Here is a 26986-nt window from a genome sequence, read left to right as displayed (position 1 = left end):
CCCAAAGAGCGATAAAAAGTGTCTTGACCCTTCTTATTCACGATTGAGGAGGCTGCAAATTTACCCAAGTGCGTTGCAAGAGCAATAAAGCTTTTCTCTCCAGAAGTGAGTTTCATGTTCTTAAATCCTGCCTGCACGCTGACAGATCGGATCTGAGCATTCTTTTGCACTGATATTCTCACAGGCACACACAAAAATACACCAAGACTGTAGAACGACTGCACAACTCCTTCTAGTCCTTGGTGATTTCTTCCTATTTCTTCACATGGAACCTCTTCTAATGAGGGACCTGCTACAGCTGGTCACTAATGCCAGTTTTTCCAGATAAGCTGAGTATTAGCTGTATGTGACATCCAATTGGAGTGGAAAAGTGTAAAGTACACTCAGGTTATATGGAGCCCTACCTGGAGCATTTATTCAAAGATGGATAGCTGTCAGCTTTCCTATGTCTCTCTGGGAACGTACCTAAACATAGGACCAAATGAGTTATCCAGCAGAACAGTAACAATCTGAACCCTTTCTTTTTTGATGGAAAAACATGAAAAAATGTTAGAACTGGAGGAAAAATAGGGGGTGGGAAGAAAAAAAGAACTAGTAAAAAGCCCAGGTTGTCTCTGCTCTAACTGCCAAGCCCATGTTGTCTTCCTTCTATCAGCTACTTGCATTTCCTGGATGGTCACTTAATGAAGTAATTAGTTCATCATTTTTAAGTCTAAACGCTATGTGCCTAGACAAGTTTTGCTTTTGTATAGATATAATTCCTTCATGCTTTTATTGGCTTTAATGCCATTCTTCAGTGACTCAGGTTATGAAGGAGAGATGCACGGTTTTAGTTTGGGGAAGAATGAACTGACTATCCAGTAGCAGCAAGTTTTTCCTTCCTGCACAAACTGCTTTTTCACTTTAGCACCCCATTCTTCCATTGTGACCGTAATCAAATAAACTGATGAAAGTAAACATCTGTAATTCGGGCGGCATTTGATCACTGCCTTTCCTCTGCATTTGAACCCATGGGTTCTTTTACAAGATAACTGCCCTCTCCCAGGGTGGTATAGGTGATTACCCAATTCCTGTTGTTACAACAGACATGCTTAAACCACCTATTGTGTGTACTATCCATAATTATATTTGTGGGTTTGTTCCGTACTGTCTCCTGCTCTGTGAGCTCATGCCTCTCCTAATCCTCTTTAAATGAATGACACGCAGTGCTGAGGCCCAGAGATCTTATTACCAACAATTACCAATTTCTGCCTTTTCACAACACTTAAGGAATCAAACATACAAAGAGGATATTAAAGATCTTTCAAATACATGAATCAATAAATCACGTTGGATTAAAAGAATTTATCGGTAACCCTTTAATAAATCTGGAAGCATTAAAACTAAGAAATATTACCGTGACCCCAGGTTAAGTACAATAAGGGAATATAGATGATGAAATACATCTAACGATTGTATTGAAATCTGGTTGCAGAAGACACATGAGAGGCTGGAAATGCAGTGCTAGGTTGTCCTCCTACCCCTTGATCTCATACCACACTATTATTATTTTCAATATGTTGGTACACCGTGACTGTTCACAGTCCATGGAAAAAAGCCTACTCTTTGTAACTGAAAGACTCTTCAGAAATTTGCAGTACCTGCCTCCTTGCAAGGTCTGGTTCTAAAGCATTTTGAATATGAATCACAAAAAGTCCATTGAATTTGGGACACAGCAAAAAAACGTATAAGAAAGTAGCTTCCATAATAAAGCCAGTTCAGGTTTGTGTCACTTCCTCAATGTACACAAAGTCTTACACCTTCCTAAAGCTATCAACTAAACTTCTACTGATTCTGTATTTAAACAATCAACTGCAGGATTACTGAATATTTGTTTTTTACATTTCAAATAACATCTAAGTACCATGCCCCTGCAATAATAATATTAATTCTAGAGATTAATATTTTATAGAGAGACCTTAAAGTTAGTATATTAACTACATTCTTTTCTTAAACACAAGAGACAAATTAATGCCCACTCTATGCTGACTGCGACACATAAAAGCTAGTTAATTTAATTGAAATATTTGGTAAAAAAAAATAACACAGACTGCACTGGAATACTAACAACATTTTACAGTCCATAGAATATTTATTTCTTTATTGCCCAACTCTGATGGTTTTATTTTCTTTCCTCTCTATAGAGAATGTTTACATCTATGTTGGATTTGAGAGATTAGAAACTGGCTGGAAATCTTTCACTCAAAGTGGCCAAATTCTGAAAGCCCATTTAACAAAATACGTTTTAGAAAGCGTGGGCAGATCTGTGTGAGCTTATGGATGCACATCAGCCTATGGCAAGTGCTTTATGATGACAAGAATGTGATGATTCTGGGATACAAAAAATTCCATAGGGGTAAATCTAATCAGAGGTTTAATCCTGTGTCCCATCTCTAACAGCATCCAACAGCACTGGATTCAGACTCCCAGAATTGAGGTAATGGGCAATCACAGAATCAAGATGCACAGCTCTGGACCCCCCAGTATAAGACAGACTCTGATGAACTGGAGCAAGTTCAGCAGAAGGCCACCAAGAAGTGGAGTAGGCAGTCTAAGAGGAGGAGCTGGGAGAAGAGAAAGCTTAAAGGGGGACACAATAACAGTTTGTCAGTACCTACAAGGAGGCCACCAAGAAGATGGACCCAAGCTCCTTACTGATGTGCAGCGTGGGAAGACAACAAACTGTGCTCACAAATTAAAACAGGGGAAGTTCTGACTGGATATAAAGAAACGAATCAAACAAAAAAATCACTGAGAGGATAACTGAGCAGTGCAACAGGCCAAGAGAGGTAGGGAAATCTCCACCCTCCCTTGAAAGTTTCTGAGATTGGACAAAGTCCTAAGCAACCTGGTCTGAATTAAATCCTGCTTTGAGCAGGAGGTTGGACTGCTGATCTCCCAAGGTCTCTACCAACCCGAATAAACCTGTGATAAGAACTGGGGCAGGCCAAACATCCACCTGAATCCACAAGAACCTTTCTTCTGAGAGTCGCCAGAAATGAACGTGAAAAGAAAAATAATTGGGAGAATTATAATGACCCATAGACCAGGTTCCAGTTTATGGACTTCCAGAGCTGGTAGGGTGCTTTTTCTTTATTAACACCTTGTTTTTAATTCTTGAAATAATTCAATCAATTCTTGTTGCAGAGCTTTCTTCCCTGAGTATTTCTAAGTGCTTTTGGAATCTATTTACACAGGAGGCACATGTCGCAACCCGCTTCAAGGAATCTCACTATTTGATTCAACAATGCATAACAATTATCACAGTCTTTCACAGACATCAAACACTCCTCATTCATTGTTGAGCTCGTCTTTTTTTTCTGATTAGAACCCCTTTTTTTCTTATTATTTACAATCAAAAAGTAATCAAGTTTGCAATGATCACTTTGGAAGAAAGACAGCAGTGGTAAAATCCCTTTTGGATCCATAGTAATTGATCATTTTTATCTGTTCTCTTTAAAGTTCAAATACTAAGATTAGATACAACTAAACACGTATCACTGAGTCATTATTTAAAAACACAATATTGAACTAAGAAATTAAGAGCATTCATAATGAATACATTCCTTCACAGAGAGACAAGGTCCCTTACAATATGCTTAAGGGCCCTATTTAAAGTCTTTTTACATCAGTCTTTCAATGGATTCCAACAGGAATCATCAGATTTTTTTTATTTTTACTGAACAATTATTCCAGGCAACAATCACCTTTTCAGGTTTGGGGTTTTTTTCCCCCCTCACAAGCCTACACAGAGGTCTACCAACTGCTCTAACCAGAAAGCACCTTCAGCCAACCAAGGCAACGCAGAGCTCGTGCAGGAGCACAGAGATGTTTAGGATTTGGTGTGGTATGTGATTTCTTAGTTTGAATATATTATTTCTCAGTATGACAGTTCCAGACAGGAGAGGTTAATAACAAGAAAGGGCTGCCCTCACTTGTCTTTCAACAGTTATTAGAAACTCTTCTTCTGAACATTTGTACTAAATTTAACTTCACATTGTTACAAAAGTTGGCTCCTCCCAAATCTTTCAACGCGTGTTTGATTCTCCTCTCATTGAAAAATGGTGCTTTTCCTCTGCTGCTGGCTACACAAGAAGAAACTAGCTTAATTTGCAGCAAAGATTAAGGTTGCATCTAGGAAACCTTTCTGACTCCAAAGGAAGTGCGGCACTTGAGCAGGCAACCCCAGAAGCCTATGGGGTCTCTTTCAGTGAAGATTTTTAAGATGACAAACATATGATGGGCTAATTATATTTGATCTTGTCTCTGTATAAGGGGCCAAACTAGAACATCTGTCTAGTCACATCCTGCAATGGTTCCTATGATTGATGGACTCTTTTTTCAAATTTTAGCTTCTGTGCATTGTGCAAATAATACTTTTATTTCAAACCACTCCGATCACTTGCTCATTCATCAGACGATAAAGTTTGCAAACACCATAATACCTGAGCAAGAGACAGTGCCTGCCATGCAAATTCTAAGCATGTCTAAAGGATTTTTATGCAATTCTAGTAAATCACAGGGCTTTTTTTTTTTTTTTTAAAGATAAGTATACCACTAGAATTTTCTCTTACTTTCCTTTAAAAAGTGGTCCAGATAAACTCCTCAGAGATTTACCATTCGTGCCGAGACCAATACAGACCAGGAAACCAGAAAGACACAGGTTTTAAAAATCTCTTTACAGAAACAATGGTATTTACTGGGCCCCCTTATTCTACCAGCTGAAGTTTGCTTTAAATGACTACAGTCTATAACTTGGCATAAACTATTTACTCCAATACAACTAATTTTCAAAAGTTTTATTCAAACTAGATTATTTGGAAGAGTCACTTCTCTTACTTTGTTTTTTTTCTAAGAGAGCAATGAAACAACAATATTTACAACATCTACTGTAAACTCCTTTGATATGGAAAAAAGAAACATTATGTTCAATTAAACCTGCAGAACCAGCTTTAAACTGGGATTTTCAAAACTGCTAAAATAAGAAACCTTGAAAATGTCATCAAAATGAATACGTTTACATGTATTTTCACACAGCTAACAGTTATATCAGGGAAGCAAAATAGGGCAAGTTAAGAATAAAATTATAAACTGAACTATGAAGTTCATTGATACTTTGAACAATACATTCAATGTTACTTTAACACGTTTTTAATAGAATTTCAACCAAGGACAAAAACCTGCATAGTATGTATAAACCTCCACTGGGAAAAATACTCAATTACTTTCTGCATGCATAATGACACCATATAATAATCTTAAACTTATATACCAAAGGAGTTTAAGTTTTTAACTAGGGATTTGGTCACACTTCATCAGTATCATATTTACATGAGCTCAGCCATACACAAGTGAAAGTTTTACTGTCAACTTACTTTGCATGTTCTGTTATTAATCCATACAAAGTCCACCGAGGTAGTCCCCAAGGTACAATCGGTTTTCAAATGCTGTGAAGAGTGTTTAAAATCCAGGCTAAATGGATTTGCCAAGGTATGGATTTTGTCCTATGACAAGTTTAAAATGTGCAGCACAATTAGAAACAATCTGTAGTACCAGATACCTGCTTTAAAGATGACAGAGAGGTAATGCTGGATGTTAGAGATGTGAACATCATGTATCTGTGTGATTTCTGCATGTAAGCATACTACAGATTCGGAAATATATACGTTGTAGAAATCATATAAATTACTATGAATATGGGTTTATTATTATTTGAAGCTGCTAATTCCCCAAAGGCACTAATTGAGGGTGAAGCCCAACATGTTGGTGTTGTCCAGATGACATGAAATGGGCTTTCAAAGATTTACCCTCTCAACAGACAAACCAGTCAAGTCCCATCTCGATTAATGGACTTACACATCCTATAGATAAAGGATACAACAACAAACACAAGCACTCACAGTATGGAGCAGCATCTTAAGTCTGCATACCATTACAAATGTTTAATGTATATTTCTATGCAGCAACAGTACTTTTTAGCTCCTTAACTATTATAAAAAGTTCCCATGCATGCATCCCTCCGATTAAAGGTCTACAAAGTGAACATGAGCTATTCTTAAAGTTAAGTCACATAAAACCGAACGTTTTAGAGCCATAAACTTCCCAGTCTATTAGAAATAAAGCACATTTGTATTTTAAGAGGTTTTCCAAGTACAAGTGTGATTTACATTGTTCAGACACTTACAGTTATTATTCATTTCCGTGAAGCAATGCCCAGGAGAATGGCTTTGCATGATTCATCTTAAACTTGGGCCAGTTCTGTACTTTCTGTTTACACCTGTGTAGATGGCAGGGGTTTTGTGGTGGTTTTGTGGGTTTTTTTCCAAAGCTGTATTTTCCCTCTGAACTACCTCTACAAACACTATATCCCTTATTTTACAAATACCTGCCATTCTTACAGAATATTTGATATATTCTATGTGTTAGCCCTAAAAAATTCCATATAGTAGTCAAGAACTATCAAGGTCATTTCCTTTAGATGAGTTATGTTTTGACTGGATTTTTCAATTTTTTTACTATGGCAACATATGGCCAATCAGAATAAGAAAATCCCATCTGTTTGCAATTGCTTTCAGCTACTATGTTTTAGTCTGCTGGTAATATTTTGCATTCTAAGCTAAGTAGGACTTAAGCTAATTTTTTTTTTTTTTTTTAAATAGACCTTTACAAAGGAGAAGATTCCAAAACAGTTTTAATTCAGCAGTGATACCTTCAGAAACAGTTTTAAGGTTTTTCATTCTATACTGTTATCAGAATCAAAATGCATTTGTATAATATCAATACTTCTATAAAAGATAAAAGCATGGAAGAAGTTACAAAGCCACCTACAACTCTAAAGTGTCTTGAATATTTCTATTATAGCCCGATACAGCATTCATTGTGTTGAGAGATCAATAATGGTCTCAAGGTATGGTTCAAAGCATTTAGAGGAAATAGTTTGTAACAAAGCACAACTGCTCTGGCATTGAAACTACATGACACTGGGCTTGTCCAACCAGCTTGGAGTGAAATTCCTCTCTCATCGTGTCTCAAGGAGACGTCCTGCTAAACAAACACCTGGGTGGGGAGAGGAGCTGGATGAACCAGGACTGCAAGCCTGGGCTACGTTTATTTTTACTGGATTACTTATAATCCATACCATTGCTTCTTTCTAAAACTCTCCCATTAATATATTCTGAGAAACGATTAGTACAACATATCACCACTTTTAAGTGCAGCGGAGCTGCTTTAAGAAAAAAGCCAAACCAGCAGTCACTGTATGATCAAATGGTATATTGAATTTTTTAAAAAAGAGGGCAATAGGTATTATACTTAAGCTTATATTCACTTTATGGTATATTACGTACCTCTATACCTTCTGAGGCAACTAACCAAGTGGCATACGAGATGCTATGAAATGTGACTTATGAGATATATAAATATATATATATATATACTTGCTAGGCATCAACTCAAACAAGTTGCATACTCACAGGACAAGGAAGTCTTTAAGATTAGTGTCTGATAAGGGAGTAAATAAACCATACACCAAACAGGAATAATAATCTAAGCATTTAAGTTATTAAACCTACTGTGCATCAAATCATCTCGCCACTGCGTACGATGAAAACTTTTGAGAATAAACACCTGATAAATCATTCATGCGGAGACACAGTTAAATATAAACTTATACAATGTACGCAACCAAATGAAAATTTCAGGACAGATTTATTAGCTTGTGGATGTTCCTAATTATTTGAAAAACTATAGTCTTACTAGCAAGAGTAACAGCAATCCGTAATAAGACTCTAAATCTCAGACCGAAAAAAAAAAAGTCAATCCGTAATAAGACTCTAAATCTCAGACCGAGAAAAAAATACCACTCATTGAAGAAATGAAGAATAAAAAGAGAAAGAGAATTAAAGCAATCTTGTAACGTAAAGCAAACATATGGTGGGCAAGGGCAGTGGTCCCCTGCATCAGTGCTGTTCCCCTGTCACTACCAACAAGGCTCACTATAAGTATGAACTCAGAGATACAATGCAGAAGGCGTACCAGAAGGAAGGCAGGGCAAGATTTATTGCATTCAATTATTTTTGTTTAAAAGTTTCCTCTGGGGCACAAGCACGTAATATATTGTACTTTCCATTACCTGGTGCAAATGTAAAACATACCTGAAAAACACATTTCATGCTTACAACATATTAAAACAACAAGTAAGATGTCATGGCATGAGTTTGATAGATTAACTGCCAGTTACTGATGTTGTACTATATTAGTTAACAGCAAATTAATATCATCAGGCATATTTCCTCTCTTATACCTAAAAAATATTAGTATGAAAACAGAGATTCTCATAAATTCTTATCACTAGATTCTAGCAGAAGGCTTTTAATCTAACTTGGGACAAGATGAGCAGCAACGTATACACTTGTTTGCAAATGTATTACCCAGAATCAAACCCTTTTTCTACCTCAGTTACCTTTTGCAATTTAGAGAATTTTTATACTATAAGCCCAAAAATCCACAGAGGTGTCCCCACCATTTTTTCACTGTGGTACTGATTCTACTTGACACACACCCCCCACCTCTTTATGAAGCTACTTTATGAAGTAGCTTTTAAAGAGCATTTCAACGAATTGTACTGAGTTTACAATAACCGTCCCCACTATAAAATGAGACCAGAATCTTTCATCAACACCTTTAATTTAAATTTATGTGGCTCTGTAGATTCACTGTTATTCAAAGTAAAATGGGAAGCCAGCATGTTCTTGCATAGATGTTACATCATGACACTTACTGTATAGCCTGACCATCTGGAATGTACTCTCATTAGTTTTGTTTTGTTTTGTCCTCCACGCTTTTTTTCAATGCAAAGGAAGCAAAGAAATAAATAGAAAGCAACCTGACACAAAAATCAGATGCAAACTAAAGTCTAAAATGTCACCATGTTGAACATAGGGCTAAGTTTGGTCTTTCACGCTCAGCATTCCACATGCTCCACTGGATGGGTATTTCAATTATAATTCATTTTAATCAGTGACACATTGCCATGTGCCACTTTCCACCTTCAGAAAAAAACCTGCAGACACATTAGTTTTGAGTAAAGCACTTCCATTCAGATATCACTTCAAACCACGTGACAAAATGAAGCTTATTTTAATGTATGGTGGCCACATCCTGCAAACCCCTGGCCCTGGCCATGAGCTGGACACAGCCCCAGTCTTGCTGCAAGTCAAGCTTTCCTTAAAAGGCTCCTCTCCAGGATGGATGTTCTTCCATATTAGATCTGTACAATCTTATGCTTCCTTTGATCTGAAATGAACACAGTAATGACTCTCTGGCATATTTCCTAAGTACACAGTTTTAAATTTGAACAATCCACTGTCCTTGGCCCAGTGATAAGCCTCACATCTAGTGATGGAAGTACGTCCTTCCTTACAGCCCCAGTTTTGTGGGATCTGAGACTGCAGGTTGTCTCTTCATTGTATACCAGAAAATATGGACACAAGGGTTTCACCTGGAGTTAAAAAAATACAACCCCCCAGTAAACATTGATTGACCTCTCATAATTTTGGAGAATTTTCTAGGCTTCCATCAAAGTTGTCCAAGACTCCTCAAATCCTGCTCACATTTATTGTCCAAATTATAAGTTTCTCTCAATCTTTTTCTACCTCTCCCTCTAAAATAAAGAATTTTCTCAATTATCAGAATTCTTTCCCATTGCTAGAATTACTAGGTTCAATGTAAGTCCTCCAGCAATCCCTATTAGCAGTAGCTGGACAAGCCAGCCCTTCTAGGTGGGTAATGGCAACTGTAAGTACAGTCCCCCTGTGTGACTGGATTAGGAGCAATAATTCTATTTAAGGCAGCCTTTGGTCAACAATATAAGCCAGTGGCTGTGGCTCCAAGCAGAGCTCCTGGCCTTTGATTTATATATCAATTCCTGGCTTAGACTTCCACATCCTTGGCTGCTCTTTTGGTTCCTGTCTGGCTCCAGAGCCTTGGCTCTTGAAACACTGGCTCCAGCACGACTGCCTACAAGCCAACCCTTCACAGCAGTCAAAGGATTTACTGCTTCTTCCTGGGAGTTCCAATTTGAAGAACTGTTTTGTCCCACGCATTCACGGCGTTTCGTTCAATCATCAGAATTTCTTCCATTGTCCCAGGTTCTGAAGATTTATTGCAGCGCGTTGATACGACATGGCTGAGTTCACGTTCAACGAGGCATTGAGTAATATGGAAAATTCATAGCCAAAATTCATAAGTTCTACATATAACATCAAATTAGTAACATGGTCTAAAGTCACAACTCCTCAAAATAGTATAAAATTTACAAGCTACATATAACATCAAATTAGTAACATGGTCCAAAGTCACAACTCCAGGCTCTAAAACCTCAAAATAGTATAAAATTTACAATTTCCATTGTCCCAGGTTCTGAAGATTTATTGCAGCGCGTTGATACGACATGGCTGAGTTCACGTTCAACGAGGCATTGAGTAATATGGAAAATTCATAGCCAAAATTCATAAGTTCTACATATAACATCAAATTAGTAACATGGTCTAAAGTCACAACTCCTCAAAATAGTATAAAATTTACAAGAATAAATTATCCATCTCTGTTTTTCAGGTTTTTTAAGTATGTTTGTATTTTTTCTTATCTTTACTGTACAGTCCTCAGTATTAGAAATTTAATTCAGTCAAAGAAACTGCCATTCATACATGCTCACACACTTCTAGGAATTAAACTGGGAACCACTCACCCACCTGACTTAGCCCCACAAAGAACACTTCAGAAGATCTGGGCACTTTGTTTCCATAACATTACCAACACCACTGAAAACAAAGCAGGGCCCTGGATGTCTGAAAGGAACCAGGCACCTCTCTGAAGAGCACACTGTGTCCCACCTGCACCTACACCTTTGCTATCACCACCACTGGTGGTATTTCTACATTTCAAGCTTGTCTTTCAGGCTAAATTTCCACTCCATTCAAAACCAATTTATTTTAAACATTTTTCTTACAGCTATTTTCTCTTCTCTCAGTCATCTTCCGCCCTTATAGACATCCAGATTATTTCTCTAACACTTTTCCCACTTCCAAATAAACTGTGATGTCTATAATCTATCTGCTCCAAAACATAAGCAGGACTATGCAGTGATCAGGAGTCCAAACTCTAATGCACATCAGTGGACAGAGGTTGATTTCAGTTACTGTTAAGCACTTCAATCACCAAAAGTTTTTAGTATTATCTGTGTGTGGGATTTCATCTAGTCATAAACTTAATAATTAAAAAAAAAAAAAAATAGATATAAACTCTATAGAATTAAGGTAGACCTGAGCTATGGTTTTGTAAGTTAATTTTTCAGTGGCACCTATAGTTTAATATGGAATGCAAAGAGGAAAAAAGCGTCTTTTAAATGCAAGCATTTCAACTTCCTTCTTTAGTATGCCATGAAGCACCAAAATGACTGATATTCATGTTCTTCTGCAGAAGCAGCTAAGAACACTGCTTTCCCCTCCTTTACAAATCAACTATTTACAGGGTTCTAATGTAGATTAAGTTCTGACAATATAAACCCATCGCAGCTCAGAGTCATGCTACTGAAAATCACGGTAATGAAGGAAGATCCAACCTCCAGTTCAGTGATGACAAACGAGCTCTATAAACTGACATTCCTAGCTTTTGCCAAAAAGACAATCAATGGCATCTTTAATGACTAGCAATCATCTTTAATCAAACCAAACACCGGGTTGAGAACCCTCCTGTGATAGGAACAGGACTGTGTTTAATATCGTAAAATGTATGCTGTAAAATAGAGGAAGGGGTCTCTGACTCTGGCTCTGAAGACGAGCTCTGCTGCTGCCTGAGATACAACTGGTATGTGCAGAACTGAAGAAAATAAAGTTTTGAGGGATCAGAGTTCCATTTATTACAAAAATATTAGTAATACGATGATAAACAGAGAAAAAATCACTCTCTAGTTATATTAATTGGTTCTATAAACCCAAATGCAGAAGTAAGTAAACATGAATCTCTATTAAATCTGCATTTTTATATTCTCCAGACCCAGACCATAAGGAAGTATAGAGTGGAGGAAGTGGGTTTGATTAATTAAAAAAGAAGCAATGCAAAACTGCAGCTGTTCCTGCTTAAGTACACAGCTTCAGAAAACCTTCTTCAGTTTTGTAACCTGGCTCTCAAGGTGTTCCACCCTGGTTTCCTTCATAAGAGGATGAAGAACTTAAATAATGCTGTACAATGTGGCTACCCTTTCATTCAGAATATCTTTTGTGGGTCTTGTTTTGTTTAAATTAAAGAAAAGCATTTATAAAAGAATTTTGAGAAAAAAATGTAGTTATTAGGAAGCACAGCTGCTGAACTAGAAAGCAAAATTGTTCTGGTAAATTTTTATTTTCATATTTTGAAGTGCTAAGCAAAACTGTAAAAAATACCATACTGCATTAGATTATTTTAAACCAAAAAAAAAAGAAAAAGAAAAAGAAAAGGAATGACCGTGCCTGGTTTATTCAGAATCTAATGAATGTTCTTAATGCAAAGGGGAAAGAAAGAAGTTCTGTTCTGGAATCCTAAAAGAGCAAGTATCAAAAAAGCAGTGAAACGTGCAGCCCAGTGAAAGGTTCAGCATCTAATGATAACAGCACAGCAGTGATTCAAAAGCAAATAAATCCTGCTAGAATGAAAAATCAATGAGCTTTGAGAAATTCTGACAATGAAAAGGTCTCTCTCCCTGTGAGATCAAGGGGAGAAGCCCCATTAACAGCGCAGCCATCTGCTTTTTCCTGCTTGTCACGCACCGTACAACCACCCACGCTACTTTCTCCTTCATCAACGCAAGGACATTCACAACTGAGTAAATAGGCCCAAAACTTGGGGGGGAAAAAAAAGAAGAAAAAAAAAAATCATCTTGGCTGACACAGAAGGGAGCCAAAAACCAGCCTTTGAAACCAAACCGAAGCAAATCCAACACAGTATCTGGAAATCAGAGAAACAGCTCCCGCTCCACAGACTGTCTCCGGTACCAGGGAACCCGATGGATCCGTGAGGCCCGAGGCTGATGCCCCATTGAGGGAACTCATTATTCACAAACAGAGTGATTACACGTTTGTGTAAACTCTTCTGTAAGAGTATCTGACACGGCAGTCGGCAAAAAGTTTAAACGTCAAACAAAGACGATTGCCCCGAATGCTGCTGAACAAACTTTGAGATGAAGGACAAATTTGTATTATTGACAAATGGCTCTACTGCGTTGTCTCCTTTCATTACCCACCATGGCGGTGTCTTTCTAGACAGGGTAAATGTTTCTAATATAAAGGCTGAAATACTTACTGCAGAGGAAGACATTTTATGAGACACCACGTAACGAAGCGGTGGGAGATAACACAGGCTTAAAAGAGAAAGGAAGTAAAAATTCCAGTCTCTTGAAGAGAAAATTGGCTCGGGTTCATTCCCTGAAGGTGACATTCATAGCAAAATCAAACGCAACAAGTGGTTTGGATTTGGGGGCTGTTTTATCAGCTGAGAGTTGAAATCTAGCTGTAAGGAAGGAAACATTCTGGTTCCACTCATGGCAGTTCTCTTGTTGCTTTGCATGACTTTCAAAGCCACTAAATAGTTGGGAAATAAATTAATAAAAGTTAAAGAACTCCTCATTATAATTAATATTCAGCCATCTGCATTTACCAAAACACCCAAAATAAAGCTTGGTTCTTAATCACAGTCAATCATGCGGACAGTGCGCTCCAGAGGAATGTAATGAATGTTTTGGCTACGGCACTAATTCTTCTCAGTGTATAAATATATTTGCTTAAAAAGTAATGCAAAACATACATATTCCTTTCCAAATTCCCCACGTGCCTTCTCTTCTTTTCCCCATCCTTTCTGAGGGACTGCATTTAATGGACAAACATTTCTTCAATTTAGTAGTCTTCCAGCTAATTAAGAGGGTATGCTCGTTCCTTACCACTAGAATTCAGATCTGTTTCTCTTCAACCAACTCTATTCTTCAATACAATTTATACTGAAACTATAAAATGAGTGGCCTGACTTTATACAATGGCTCTCTAGTTTATAACATGATAAAAAGATTTTCTCTATTACTATAAATTCTAATGATTTATTTTAAACTAGTAAAATGGTTTTTTTAGCTCCGTCGATGAACTTATACCTACAATATTGATTCAGTTTTTTAAAAGCAGAAGTAGTGCGATGCATCTGAAAAAACAAACCAAATCATCCACCAGCTTGCAGAGTACTGGATTTAAATTACAGTAAAAATAACCTTTATTTATATATATTCTGCACCCACCACCTCCCCACCGAAATATCCTAGAATGTTAAAATTTGGCCTGGAAGATATGTATATATATATGCATAAAGCAAAATGGTATTTTAGAGTGATAAAAGGGATGACAACAGTTTAAGAGATAATAATGCCTGGTTGTGTCCCAGAAGAACAAGCTGTAACCTCTTGGTAGGGTGGTTCAAACTAAATAAAATTTACTCAAAAAAACCCCTCCAAACCACTCTGTAAGCTACATATTTCTTACTTTTAAAAAGAATGTACAGTACTATCATGGCTTACTACAATTTCTCAGATGATTTCCAAATGTTTCATTACTACACAGTACGGGATACAATTTCTGATCCAGATGCTTAAAAGAACAAATCTAACAAAGAAATTTAATCTGAGCTAGACTTGGCAAATTTTCCAGAAAAAGAAAAAAAAAAAATAAAGTAGAATGATGTTTTGGAAGCTGCTCAAACAAAAGCCAAAATGGAAATATGCCTCTTTCAACCATACCCTAGGCTGCTGTTAAAAATAAAAGGACACTTACAGTTTCCACAAGTGTGAACTGCAGCTGAGGTTTATAAAATATAAAATGTAGATGTCAAAACTGCCCAAGAATAGTTCTTTATTTTTATCTAAAGCTAAACCAACCATTTTCTGCACTGCATTAAAACAAAAAATACATACATCAGAGGTCTTACATATACACGAGAGATTCTATATCAATTAGAATGAAAACACTCATAATTTCTAAATTATTATATCTTTAAAACTAAATCATGGAAGAAACTAAGTAGTACAAAACTGACACAAGTCCACTAAGCAATAATAATGCATCCTTCTACAGAAACTTTCATTTCAAAGCACTTCACGAACACAAGCTAAATGTATGTAGATGTTTTTTCCATCTACGTACCAGGAAACTGTAGGACAAGAGCTCAAATATGTTTGGAGTCACGTAGGATTTACGTGAATTCAAATGTGCTGAGGTATTGTTTTATCTGATAGCCTTATTCCTCCCCTGAAGAAAGACCCGGCTAAATCTCTGTATAACCACGCATCTATCTATAAACACCATAAAAATCTTTAAAATCTTAGCCAATTTTTTTTATTATTATTATTTCAAGCCCTTCAGAGAGGAGAAAGAACCAAATTTATCCTTGGCTCCGCTTACTCCAGGCAAAGAATTTGGCCAAATGTTTGTATTCCATCAAGAGGAAGAAACTCTGAACTTCAACAATAAAAATAACCAATACCATATACAAATTACAGATGGAAGAATGACGGTAATTGTCTGTCTTTCCACTCCCCTACCTTCTATTATTGCTGTATGGTTGCAATTTAAGAACTAGAAAAGTTCCCAAACTAGAATTCCTCCAGTGAATTCGCCAGACATAACTAGCACAGAGAATATCCCTGCCCACTGCATACCACAGTCTGCGCGCTCCCATATACGCCACAGAGTTTAATTATGTAAATCTATAAGACTATATTCACTTTATATAAATCAATTTTATTCTAGTTTCCTAGAGAGGAGGAACAGCTTACAGAACCCAGAGCTATCTGATTTAGAAAACATCTGCAACAAATCTAATTCCCTCTTTCATTCTACTGCAGCCACTTGGCTCTTAAAGTGTGAGAAATGGCTATCACTTAGTAAACTTAGTGTCAAACTACTTGAAAGTCCACTCACTTTAAGAATAAAAGAAAAGTCAAATTACAAACGTTCTTACCTTGATTGGAGATTTACATTTTATAATAGAACAGAAATTTACAAGAAGGGAGAGTTGGCTACAGAAAATGAATGATGAGAAGTTTAGATGCATCTAGTGAATAAAAGCTCTGCGGCATTCGGATGCTTTAACGACTTCGTGTACGTTTTAATTATGTCACAAGGTACAGTAAAGTACAATTTTTTTTAAAAAAGACTTGAATATAATCATTTAAACACGATGTTTAGACTCTGTCAATGAATGGTGGAGCTTTTAATTCTCCCTCTGCACGATTGCTATTCTGTTTTGAATTCACACCCACAATGGCCAGGCTATTTCCCATCGCCATAACAAAGAGGGGTTTGTTACTGCAGATCGAGGGGTCAGTGGCAGCTGCACTGTGTGCCTGACATAATCAGTATAAAATACTTGCTTGTGACAATGGCTGCTCATTAGAATATAAAACAATCGGAATGTTGAAACTGTAATTTCAGCAGCTGCTACTGTACATTTTCCACAACTTTTAAGCACCAGCTATCAGTGCACTTTCTGCTGCTTCACATCCCGGACCTCATTTTAGTCATAAAAACTGTGGGATTGTACAGGTTTCAGATGCCTGAAATGATCCAGTAGAAAAATAATCCCACAAAAATGCCAATATTCTTAATCCAAACCATTCCAGGGATGCATTTTGCAATGCAGCTTCTCAGAGTTGCAGCAGAGGAACAGACAGAGGCACAAACCAAGGGGAAGGACAGAAGCTTCCCAGGCCAGGCTTTCCTTCAGAGCCAGCTTTGACTGCAAAGATGACCTGAGTTTATATAAACAAAACTTCAGGTTTTATCAATAGAGCACAACTGCAACGTAAGCAAGAAAAACGATTATGTTTTGCCACTCACAACTTCAGAAAGCACTGGCCTTGCCCGATGAAAGATCACTTGATTGTCAGTACTAGGCAGACAATAAATCACAGTGCTGGCCACCCGCTCAGCACTTTAGGAAAATTTTAAAATATGTTGGGCAAGCCTAATGCTAGTTTCAGGTTTCTAGATTTTTTGAGTATCTACATCTAAAAAATATTTTAAGAAAACATCTATATTATAAAGTGAATTTCAATATAGTGGAATTCAAATAAGCCTGACAACTAACATAACAGAATTTTTCTGGCAGGCAGACTGCCAGCACGAGCAGGGAGGTAGGACACTAATTAGTGCTTCATTTGTCATTTATCTAAAAAAAGAAGAAAAAAAAAAAAGAGAAAAAGACGATGTGAAGTGGGTCTGGGAGTTCAGCCTTGAAAAAAAAGAAAAAAAAAAGAAAAAGAAAAAGACGATATGAAGTGGCTCTGGGAGTCCAGCCTTGAATTTTAAAAAAATCATTAGTTTATGAACACCAAACTCTTCTTTTTGTCCTGTCCACGGGCTTTCTCAGAAGACCAACTCTGCAGCAGCCCCCCAAAGCACAGCTGGTCCCAGCCTCTTCCAGTTCAGCAGCACAGTCCTGAAGTGCCAGAGGCACAAGTTTATGGATCTGGTACCACCCCTAAATGGCAATAATCTGGCAGCATCAGGGATAAAAACCATCCCCAACTAAGAGCTCATCCTGGCAAGGGCATTTCCTATCAGATGCTACGAAATCATCCTACAGTACTTAGGGGAACCTACACAACTTGTCTCTAATCCAGACAGCAAAAGAAAGATAAACTTCCAGGTGGGAAAGACAACAAATTATTTCATTTAGTGGCTTCCCCACAACCACTCTCACTCTTCCCTGGGTTATACCTCTACTGACCAGCTTTCCCACCCGTGTCTAATGTCTTCTGACATTTGGGAAGACCTGTCAGTGGAGACAGAAACGTGGCTGTCATCAACCTACCAACAACTTTGCAGATACCGTCTCCTTGTTCACCCTCCTAGAGACACCTTACATGCATGAAGACATTTATGACTGATGGGAATGAAACTGTGGAAAGAGAAGAAACGGTATTTTTGGAATTTGAAAAGCAAAATTGGGTAAGCTCTATAAACCATATCATGAGGATATCCAGGAGAAAGAATGGATTTGATGACCGAGGAGTTGGCTTTGTTGCTGTGCTTGACAGGCCAGTTTCTGCATCCCTCCTTGTATTGGCTTTATGGGAAATACACTCCTTAACTAGTTAGCAGTTACTCAAGAGTTACCCCTTCTTGTTAGTGACCATGAAAATCTGCATTTTTATAGGTTAGTACAATTGTGTAACTTCTAAGTAGCTGGTAGTATAATTCAAAAGGAGAAGGATTATTCTGTCTAAAAAAAAAAGAAGAAAGATGTCATCAAAAGGACTAGTAACTGGACTAGATGATCTCCAGAGGTCCCTTCCAACTCTGTCAAATCCATGAATCCGTGAACTGCAAGAGGTTGACAGGTATTTCTCATTAACAGGATTTAGCTTCACTGAAATATAACTCTCAAGGAATTCATTAAAGAATAAAATATTCAGTCCCTGATACCTAGATCTTTCAGCCTTATCAAAGAACAGTGTGATACGGGTATGATAATAAATACATGATACCTAGATCTTTCAGCCTTATCAAAGAATAGCGAGTACGGGAATGATAATAAATACACGGAAAATTTTGCAACGACAACATGGCACACACCAGTATCCAGAGCCATTTACTCTTCCTCCCAGAGTTATAAACCCATTTTTTCTTAACAAGGCCACATGTTCAGCAAATAACAATATCTACAAAGTCTGCAAGCAATCTTTCAATGAGAAAGGCAGAGGCAGCCTGCGAGTACTTCCAACGCATTTCAGACAGGTCACGCAGCAGCGTCAGCCGAAAAGAGCATGGAACCCAGTGAGGAGGAGAGAAGGGGTAAACATGTTTTTGGCCAAGTGAAAATGAACACATTCAGTGTCAAGAATAAGTTAAGACATTTAGACAATTCCTGGGAGACAACTGGTTCCAGCACCAGCAGAAAGCAGCAACACAAAAGACCTTTTCCAAGGTCATCTATGGCTCTTTCCCTTCTGACTGTGCATCCAGGTGTTCCGAAAATATTTAATCCATTAAACGTAAACTCAGGTAAATTCTGGTATCCCCTGGCCTGTCTGTCCCCAGGTCACGTTATCTCTCAGAAATCCCCAACAAGCCTCACACAAGTGCTCAAGAACGGGTGTGGTGGAGGTACAGGCTTTGTGTCAAATAAAATCACACACAGGAAAATAACACAGATTAGATTCAGTCATGACATATAATCAAAATTGGTAACTTAAGAGATCAGTGAAACTCAAAGTAGCAGGGAAAGCAAAAAAGCAGAGCAGAAAGTGTCATTTTATAGGAATAGAGAAACAGAGATTGTGAAGGAACAAATACCTGCAACAGTTCCACATGCTCTTATAGAAAGGAGTGTGTCTATATGTGCTTGCTTTATATCACAAACATACACAGCAGCGTACAATAGTATCACTGAAAATTTAGAAAGCATTTATTAAAAATTATAATAACCATGGTTGCAGAACATCTATATTAATAGTGCACCTGCCATAGCAGTATTTCCTCAGTCATCTCAAATAATCCAAGTAAAATAAATAATTATTTCTGCAATGCCACACCAGCTATTTTCCATTTTTACCAGTCAAGTGATTTATCAAGTAAATATCCATATACCTAACAGCAAAGAGAATTTGGTCTCCACAGAACCGAATTTTGATTTTTTGGAAGTGTGTCTGCCCTCTGTAAATATTCAGTAACGATCTATTCCATGCAAAGTGTTTAAAGAATGATTTACAACTAACATGCCCAATTTATGTTAGTTTGTATGAAGCAGGCACCGGATCTAAATGATGGTATCAGCTGACAAAAGCAACTATTTAACACCAACCAAATGCAGTCAGACTCTAAAATTATTTACTGTAAGTAATGTCAGATGCATGTTATTATCCCCCTCTCAAAAATATCTGTTTCAATGCTCATATATAATAAAGAATTGCCAGTCACAAATACTCTGTTACAGAAACAGTCACGGTACAAAATATATATATATATATATATGTTTTGATATATATATATATTAGGTTATATTATCAACAAGAGTAACGTTAAGAAAATCTAAGCTGATGTAATGGTTTTCATGGCATCTTTTCGACAACAAAGCTTGTATCTAAGATCTGACCACTCACCATTTCTAAACCAGATTATAAAGCTAAATCCAGGCAAACCCTTAATGGATCAGGATTTTATTTCTAGCGCTGCAAAAACTTCAGTTGTGGCCAAGTCTTATCAGCTACGGTGGCAGACAGATTACAGAAGATGTGCCGTGGATAAGTACGAAGCACCACCAGCTTAAACCAATTACACACTTAGCACAAAGTTGTCAAACTACAGACGAATGCCAAATCCTAACATGTAATTTCTATCACGCTTAACAAATTTAAAGGAGAATTATACCGAACAGAGAGCTTGTATGAAATGTAAAACAAAGCTGGGAAAACGTATGGTAGAAAAGGAGAGTGTTTGGAAATATGTATGATTTTAGTGGTGTGTAAATAAGGAAATGGTACTAACTGGGGAATTACCATTTCAGAATCTCCAGGATTTTTTACTAGCAGTCAATGGTTCAAACTGCCCCGCATCTATTCGCTGGCAGACATATCTATTAAATGATTTGCCAGCTGACAGTCATTTCTTTTACAATAAGAAGCACAGTGAGAGGTAACTACAAAGCAATCCATAGCTGTCCTAATTACTCTTTATTGGCAGGAAAACGTGTGATAAAATGCATGTTTTGTGATTCACCTCCTCTGGTTTACTCGCGTCGGCGCCGTTAACCTGTAGCTTCTGATGGCCTTCCACTGTGCTCTTAAACCGCATGAAAAAAATCTAGGGAGACAATCACTGTACAATTTAAGGCACATAATTAGCAATTATTTCATGCACACTTCACAATAATAATCTGTTACGTACTAAGGGAAAGAAACATTAATGAGCTACTTCTGGTGCTGCTCTGTGTACTGTGTTTGCATAATAATGAGGTCCAATCTGCTGGAAAACACATAAAGGACAAATTAATAAGGTCGTCATTTTTGTCTAATGATGCTTAATACAGTTTTAGCAATCTGCTCAAGACAAAAGACGGGCACTCAGACATAGCCGATTATGCATTCGCGTGGCAGATGAAATCTTTATTAAACAGAATGATGAATCTGATTAACATGCGATAACAAATATACAGTCTGCGAAAATGAACCGTGCCACCTCCTGCAGCATCCCTCACGTCGACTATTAAGGCTTTACTCAGATTGAGGTCAGACTGGTATTCCCGATAGGCGCATTAAGATAAAAGTTTGCCAAATGTGGTAACATGATGAACAAAACAATATCCTGTTATATAAAAAGCGACTGTCTCAACAGCTGACTGTCTAATCACTTATATAGCAACAACTCCTTAATAAGTTTAAAAATTTTAATTGTCAAGAGTTTCGTTCACCTTTTAACATATGAAAGACAATTTATTCCATTAGCTAAGCTAGATCTTAAAGCACCCCAAGCCCTCTGCATTTATGGTACCAAAATATTTTCTGTTAGTTCCAAAGTACCGTCTCCTACAAAGTTGTTACCATGTCACAAAGTCTACTGCAAACAGGAATATACAATTATTCAGGGTATTTGAAGGAATATAAAAAAAAATAATAACATTAATCTATATGCCACTGATTTCACATAAAGTTAATGGAGGTTTCTAGGTCAATGGCAAACACATGATGTAATTGAATTTTTAGAAACGTAGCAGTAAATTTAAAAATCTAATTTTAAATATAAATGTATAATTGATAGAAAAGTAGTTTTAAAAAAAGATTATAAAAACGTGACTTGTTAAATGCACCTTAAGTAATGAAAATACAGTGTTGCCTCTTTAAATGATTACCAAATCTAGGAGTAAATTACTGATATTAAATCCAGTGATTCTATTTTAAGCTTGCTTTCCTATAGCAATGTGATTTCTATTACATGAACAATTCCTTGCCTTCCAGAACCAACTGCACTTGATTTATAGACAGCACATGACACAAAGTAATTTAAGATGACATGTGATACCTCATGTCAATGTACATGATTTAACACAGGGTAGGCAGCAGTATAAACTACAATGTTGATTTTATCTCTACAAATATATTGCTCAATAACAGCAGGATCTTGTATTCAGAAATATATAACTGGGAGCTAAAACTGACTTAATCACAGCTTCTTCACTTTAATGCATATGCGTTTGCTCTGGCATATGATAGCATATAATAAATCATCATTTTAAACTCCTTTCACTCATTCTGTATGTCTTCATTTACATTCATATATCCCCAATAACAAGAAAACAACAGGCATTTGATTTAAAGCGAGGAGATGATAAAATTAAAGCCGTATTTACCTCTACCACTGCTCATCATCCCCAGTCCACTCCACTTTTCTAAATAAGTAACATTATTTTCACACAACACACACAAAAAAACCTCAATAAAAAATAGTAGCCTCCTTCCTCTCCCACTCAAGTCACCCGGGATATTAACGTAGACACAGGGCACACAGTTTGCAACGGATCCAAAGCAGAGATGCCAGTTCTGACAATCGTTTCACAGGTCTATTGAAGATGACGGGGTATTTTTTTTTCCCCAAGCCCCTTTTTGAAACAAAGGCCTGCATTAAGAGATTAGATGACTCTCTACTGAAAGCCCCAAGCTCTCAGAACGGCTCCCCAAAGCCAGATGTGGTCTTTTTTAGCCTGTGTTGCTCTTCCAGGCCTACAAGTTCACTGAGATTTCTTTCTAGTGGATAGAAACAGAATATAAGGAAAGAATAGGGAAGGAAGAGACTTACTCAGAAAACCTGCAGCAATTAACAGTGTCTTGCTAGCTAAAAGAAACAGAGGGAGAATTTAAACCTACGGGTAGGCTAAGAACATAAAACTTGTTTCTTTTACACTAATAAAAACACAACACTTTAAAGCCAATACCAGCTGATTCCACATTTCTATTGATGCACCTGGGCTGAGAGGCAGCCAGTCCCCTCTTCTGTTGCCCACTTCATGGGCTGCTGCTGGTGTGTGGTTTGCACAGCCACTCATGGGAAACAACAGACCTGGGCTGAGAGGCAGCCAGTCCCCTCTTTGGTTGCCCACCTGATGTGAATAAGCTGCTGCAGTTTGCACAGCCACTCATGGGAAACAACAAAGAAGAGGAACACAAAACTTCCCATTCCCTGGCAGTCTTACAGAGCCCCTTGTTTAAATGTACAGATAAAGATTATTAAAAAGATAAAACAAGAAATCAGTTTACCATTCCCTGGCAGTCTTACAGAGCCCCTTGCTTTAAATGTACAGAAAAAGACTATTAAAAAGGTAAAACAAGAAATCAGTTCGCTATACCTCAGAGGAACCCATTATTTCATATTCTTGCAGTATACATTCCCTCAATGTAACATCTCATTATCTTTGATATTAAATGAATGCTAAAATACCATGAAATCTTCCCAATAGTGTTTGAAATGCCAACATTCATGGCATATAATGATTCATAAATTCTATTCCATCGTCACACTGTCATACAGTGCATTTCAAACAGCCTGTACACTTGATAATGATGCAGAGAGGCCAAAACGTAAGGATTGTATTCAGTTTTTGGCAAAGCTTTACTCTCAAAAATCTCTAATTAAATTCAATTAAATTTATATCCACAGAATAAATTCAGGAAAGGCATAGGTATCCTAAGGTTACCTGCACAGTTCATTCAGGATGGAGCCTCACCCTCTGTTTTTATCTTAAACTAAGTTACCTGCACAGTTCATTCAGGATGGAGCCTTTTATCTTAAACTAAGCCATTAGAGTACAGTAAAAGAACACATCGCTTTCTTGTCTAGATTTCAAAGAATTCTATTGAGAATGTAGTTTGCTAATATTGTTGGAAATACAATACCTATAAAAAAGAAAATTTCTTCCTGTTGACTCCTTTAGACCTTGTCTTTGTTCATCCATCAGGGTCTGATTAACATTTTTGCTAGTGCCACAAATAACATAAAACTCCATGTCTGAAAATTCAAGTCTGATTCTATCACTTGTGCAAATACGTTTTGTTCTGCTTTTCCTTTCGTGGAAGACATGGATAGCTGCTGCCCATTTTCCTACCCCTTTTCATAAGATGTAACACTGTAGAGACTGCATCAAATTAGGTATAGACAATTACAAATCTATTAAAGTGACCTGAACTCTGCTCTTAAGAACAGCTTCAAATCTCTGTGGCAGAAATTAGATGAATCACATACAATTCACATAGATAAAATAAAATTTTCATTCTACCTTTACAGAAATGGTGTTTTAATAGTTCCTATAAAAGTAATTCAGTAATCATTTTAATATACAAAATAAACTAATTTCACTTACCCATGACTGTACTTTATTATTGAAATGAGTAACCTCAGCTCCTATCAAAGGACACGGACACACTGACTGAAGGACGCAGCTCCTGCACTGCAAGTAACTTGTCAGAGAATGTTCCTTCTCGTTCCAAATAGCATTTAAAGATAAACTGGCATTCAGGTCTTTCAAAAAGAAAGAAAAATTGCTTTACATAGATATCAAGAGATACTTTAAAACAGATAAAACATTCCATTTTGATAGGAGAAGTGCAACTTGTGATCTTTTATTTTGCCAGAAAGTAACATGGTAAAGAATGGTTACTCATCTCTGCAGCCTCTGAAACTTCTAAAGTAGGAGCCCTTGTGACAAAAACCCACATATGATGAATTGTGCCATCCTAACACCAGAACCAGCCAGACACAAACAAAAGTAAGTACTTTAGATTTGGTCTCTGTCACCTGAATGCTGCTGAAGGGTTACACATTCCCTGCTCTGACACATGGAAACACTTCATATTAAAAACATTTCTTCTGCAGAGCCCTCCTTTAACCACTGGGGCTGGAGAGTATACACCTCCAACTGACAGATTTTAATTTGTTGTAAGAAATGTAAATGATTCTGTTATTATCTTTATCTTTTCTTTTTGATCAGAATAACAGGTGAGGACCCAAGAAATCTGGGAGTGGAGGGTAAACTAGTAAACATCATCAGGGTTTGGTTAAACAAACAATTATTGACCAATGAGTAGGCAAAAATCAATACCAAGACCTTACTGACACAAAAAAGAAAACAATGTTTGCAGCAACTACACTCTGCCAATTGTTAACAGAGAAGAACACAGGTAAAATATGTGATTTGTAACGTGGTATTCAATGTCCCTTACAAAGAGGAAATAACCTAATAAGGAAACCATTATAACAAAGCTTTGGTACAGTTTTGAACATCTCATGTAACAATTTAACGAAAGACTTGTTATAGTCTTTTTGAAAGCTCATGTGTTTTTCTTGACTTAAAAAAGCTTTCCATTAAAAATATCTGCAAACCCTGTATAGAGCTATTTTTGAGAGTAAGAAGTAGTGGGGCAAGAGACTTGTACTGGTCCTCTTCGTAGGAGGAGATCTCAGACATAGATCAAGAGATAAAAACACGTTACCAAACCCCAAAAACTTCTGCAGGAAATGAAAGAAAACAATGTGTTGTGTTTAATTTAAAGCTAAAGGACTTGACAAATATTAGGTGGCATTTATCAGTAATCAGTAAGATTTACCTTCACTTTTCACTGGCATCTGATAAACCTTCAAAGTTTCTTTAAGATGACTAAGACTTGCAGCATCTGAGATGACCAACATTGTATTATCATCTTCTGAAATGGCATCTAGTTCACACATACAATTATTAATGGATTCTTTACTTCTTATATTAGTATTTCTGAAGAGTTTCCAGATTATTTGCAGTTCAATATTACTGTAGCAAGCTTTTCTCAAAATTCCTATAATTCAAGAAGTGGGGTGTAAGACTTATATATACATGGAGTTTGAATACAGTACTGTTCCAACATACTGCAAACTTTCCACATTTACAAGATGGTAATTTAGGCCCCGATCCAATACCCGCCGAAGTCAGTGAAAAGACTTTTATTGATGCAAATGGACCTTGGAAGAAGGCCTTATTTAAATTTTTTAATGTGTCCAAAATTTACTTTTCAACAGATAATTTTCCCCTTGTTATTACTCCCAAATTGACCAGCGAGTTTGAATCCATTTTGAATAAAGTCATTTATTTTTCATTTTCTTCAAACTGTGGCAGATTTTTCAACTTTCATCAATCAACTGACATCTGAGATTCAGTTTACACAGCATAAAACTCCCCGCTGACGAGGGACACCTTGGTAACTGCAGGCATTAAAGCACCTCAGCGATTCACAACGCTTCCATTTAATACATGGCATTCCATTTCACGGATTCTATACCAAATTGCAAAGACATGATGATGCTGATAAATCAATATTAAGAGAATGAATTAAAGTCTACTGATGAGATTACACAAGTCTGATCTAGGAAAGGAGAGGGGCAACAAGTGGCCTCCATCGCCTGGGCCTCCCTTTCTTTACCCCTAAGGCAACATGGACTTTGCTAGCTGCCATATCACCTTAATAGGTCCAGAAGCAATAGAGGTATCTCCCACTCTCCCTCAGGCTCAGGTTTGGTTTGCAGAAGAGGAGACTTGCCCTTTCTTGATTTCTTCTGATCCAAACATCATCTGGTCTAGCTTCACGACCCCATGTTGGGTTCAGTACATGACACAATGGAGTCATGAACCACTAGCTCACAGTTCCTGCCTACTGAGCGTGGCCTCCCTCACTTCTATGGCCAAAGAAGATGACTTTGAGAGGGCTGGCATTTTTTTTTTGGTAGTGTCACTTCTTTGATACCAGTTCCATGCTGGCTTCATCAACTGATGAGCTTTTGGGGCAGTGGAAGGGATCTTAGAGAAGGGGAGGTGTTTTCTAAGGGTCCCATAACATAGGGGCTGCTGTGAACAAGACTTTGAT

At 37.2% G+C, this 26986-nt stretch overlaps 1 protein-coding gene across 1 annotated transcript in view; it reads right to left on the bottom strand.

Annotated features, from left to right (window-relative positions):
* Window positions 1-23365: 23365 nt before the first annotated feature.
* Window positions 23366-26986, bottom strand: part of BRIP1 (BRCA1 interacting protein C-terminal helicase 1) — a 73219-nt gene continuing 69598 nt past the window's right edge. The window contains exons 22-24 of the mRNA XM_014952252.1: window positions 25703-25924; window positions 23855-24617; window positions 23366-23796 (exon numbers count right to left, since the gene is read on the bottom strand). Coding sequence (XP_014807738.1) covers window positions 24424-24617; window positions 25703-25924 — 416 coding nt within the window. The 3' untranslated portion in view covers window positions 23366-23796; window positions 23855-24423. The remainder of the gene's footprint in view (window positions 23797-23854; window positions 24618-25702; window positions 25925-26986) is intronic.

Source organism: Calidris pugnax, unplaced genomic scaffold, assembly GCF_001431845.1.
Source record: "Calidris pugnax isolate Ruff unplaced genomic scaffold, ASM143184v1 scaffold45, whole genome shotgun sequence".
Lineage (NCBI taxonomy): Eukaryota > Metazoa > Chordata > Aves > Charadriiformes > Scolopacidae > Calidris > Calidris pugnax.
The sequence above is the reverse complement of the archived record's forward strand: the minus strand, read 5'-3'. Positions and strand labels throughout refer to the sequence as shown.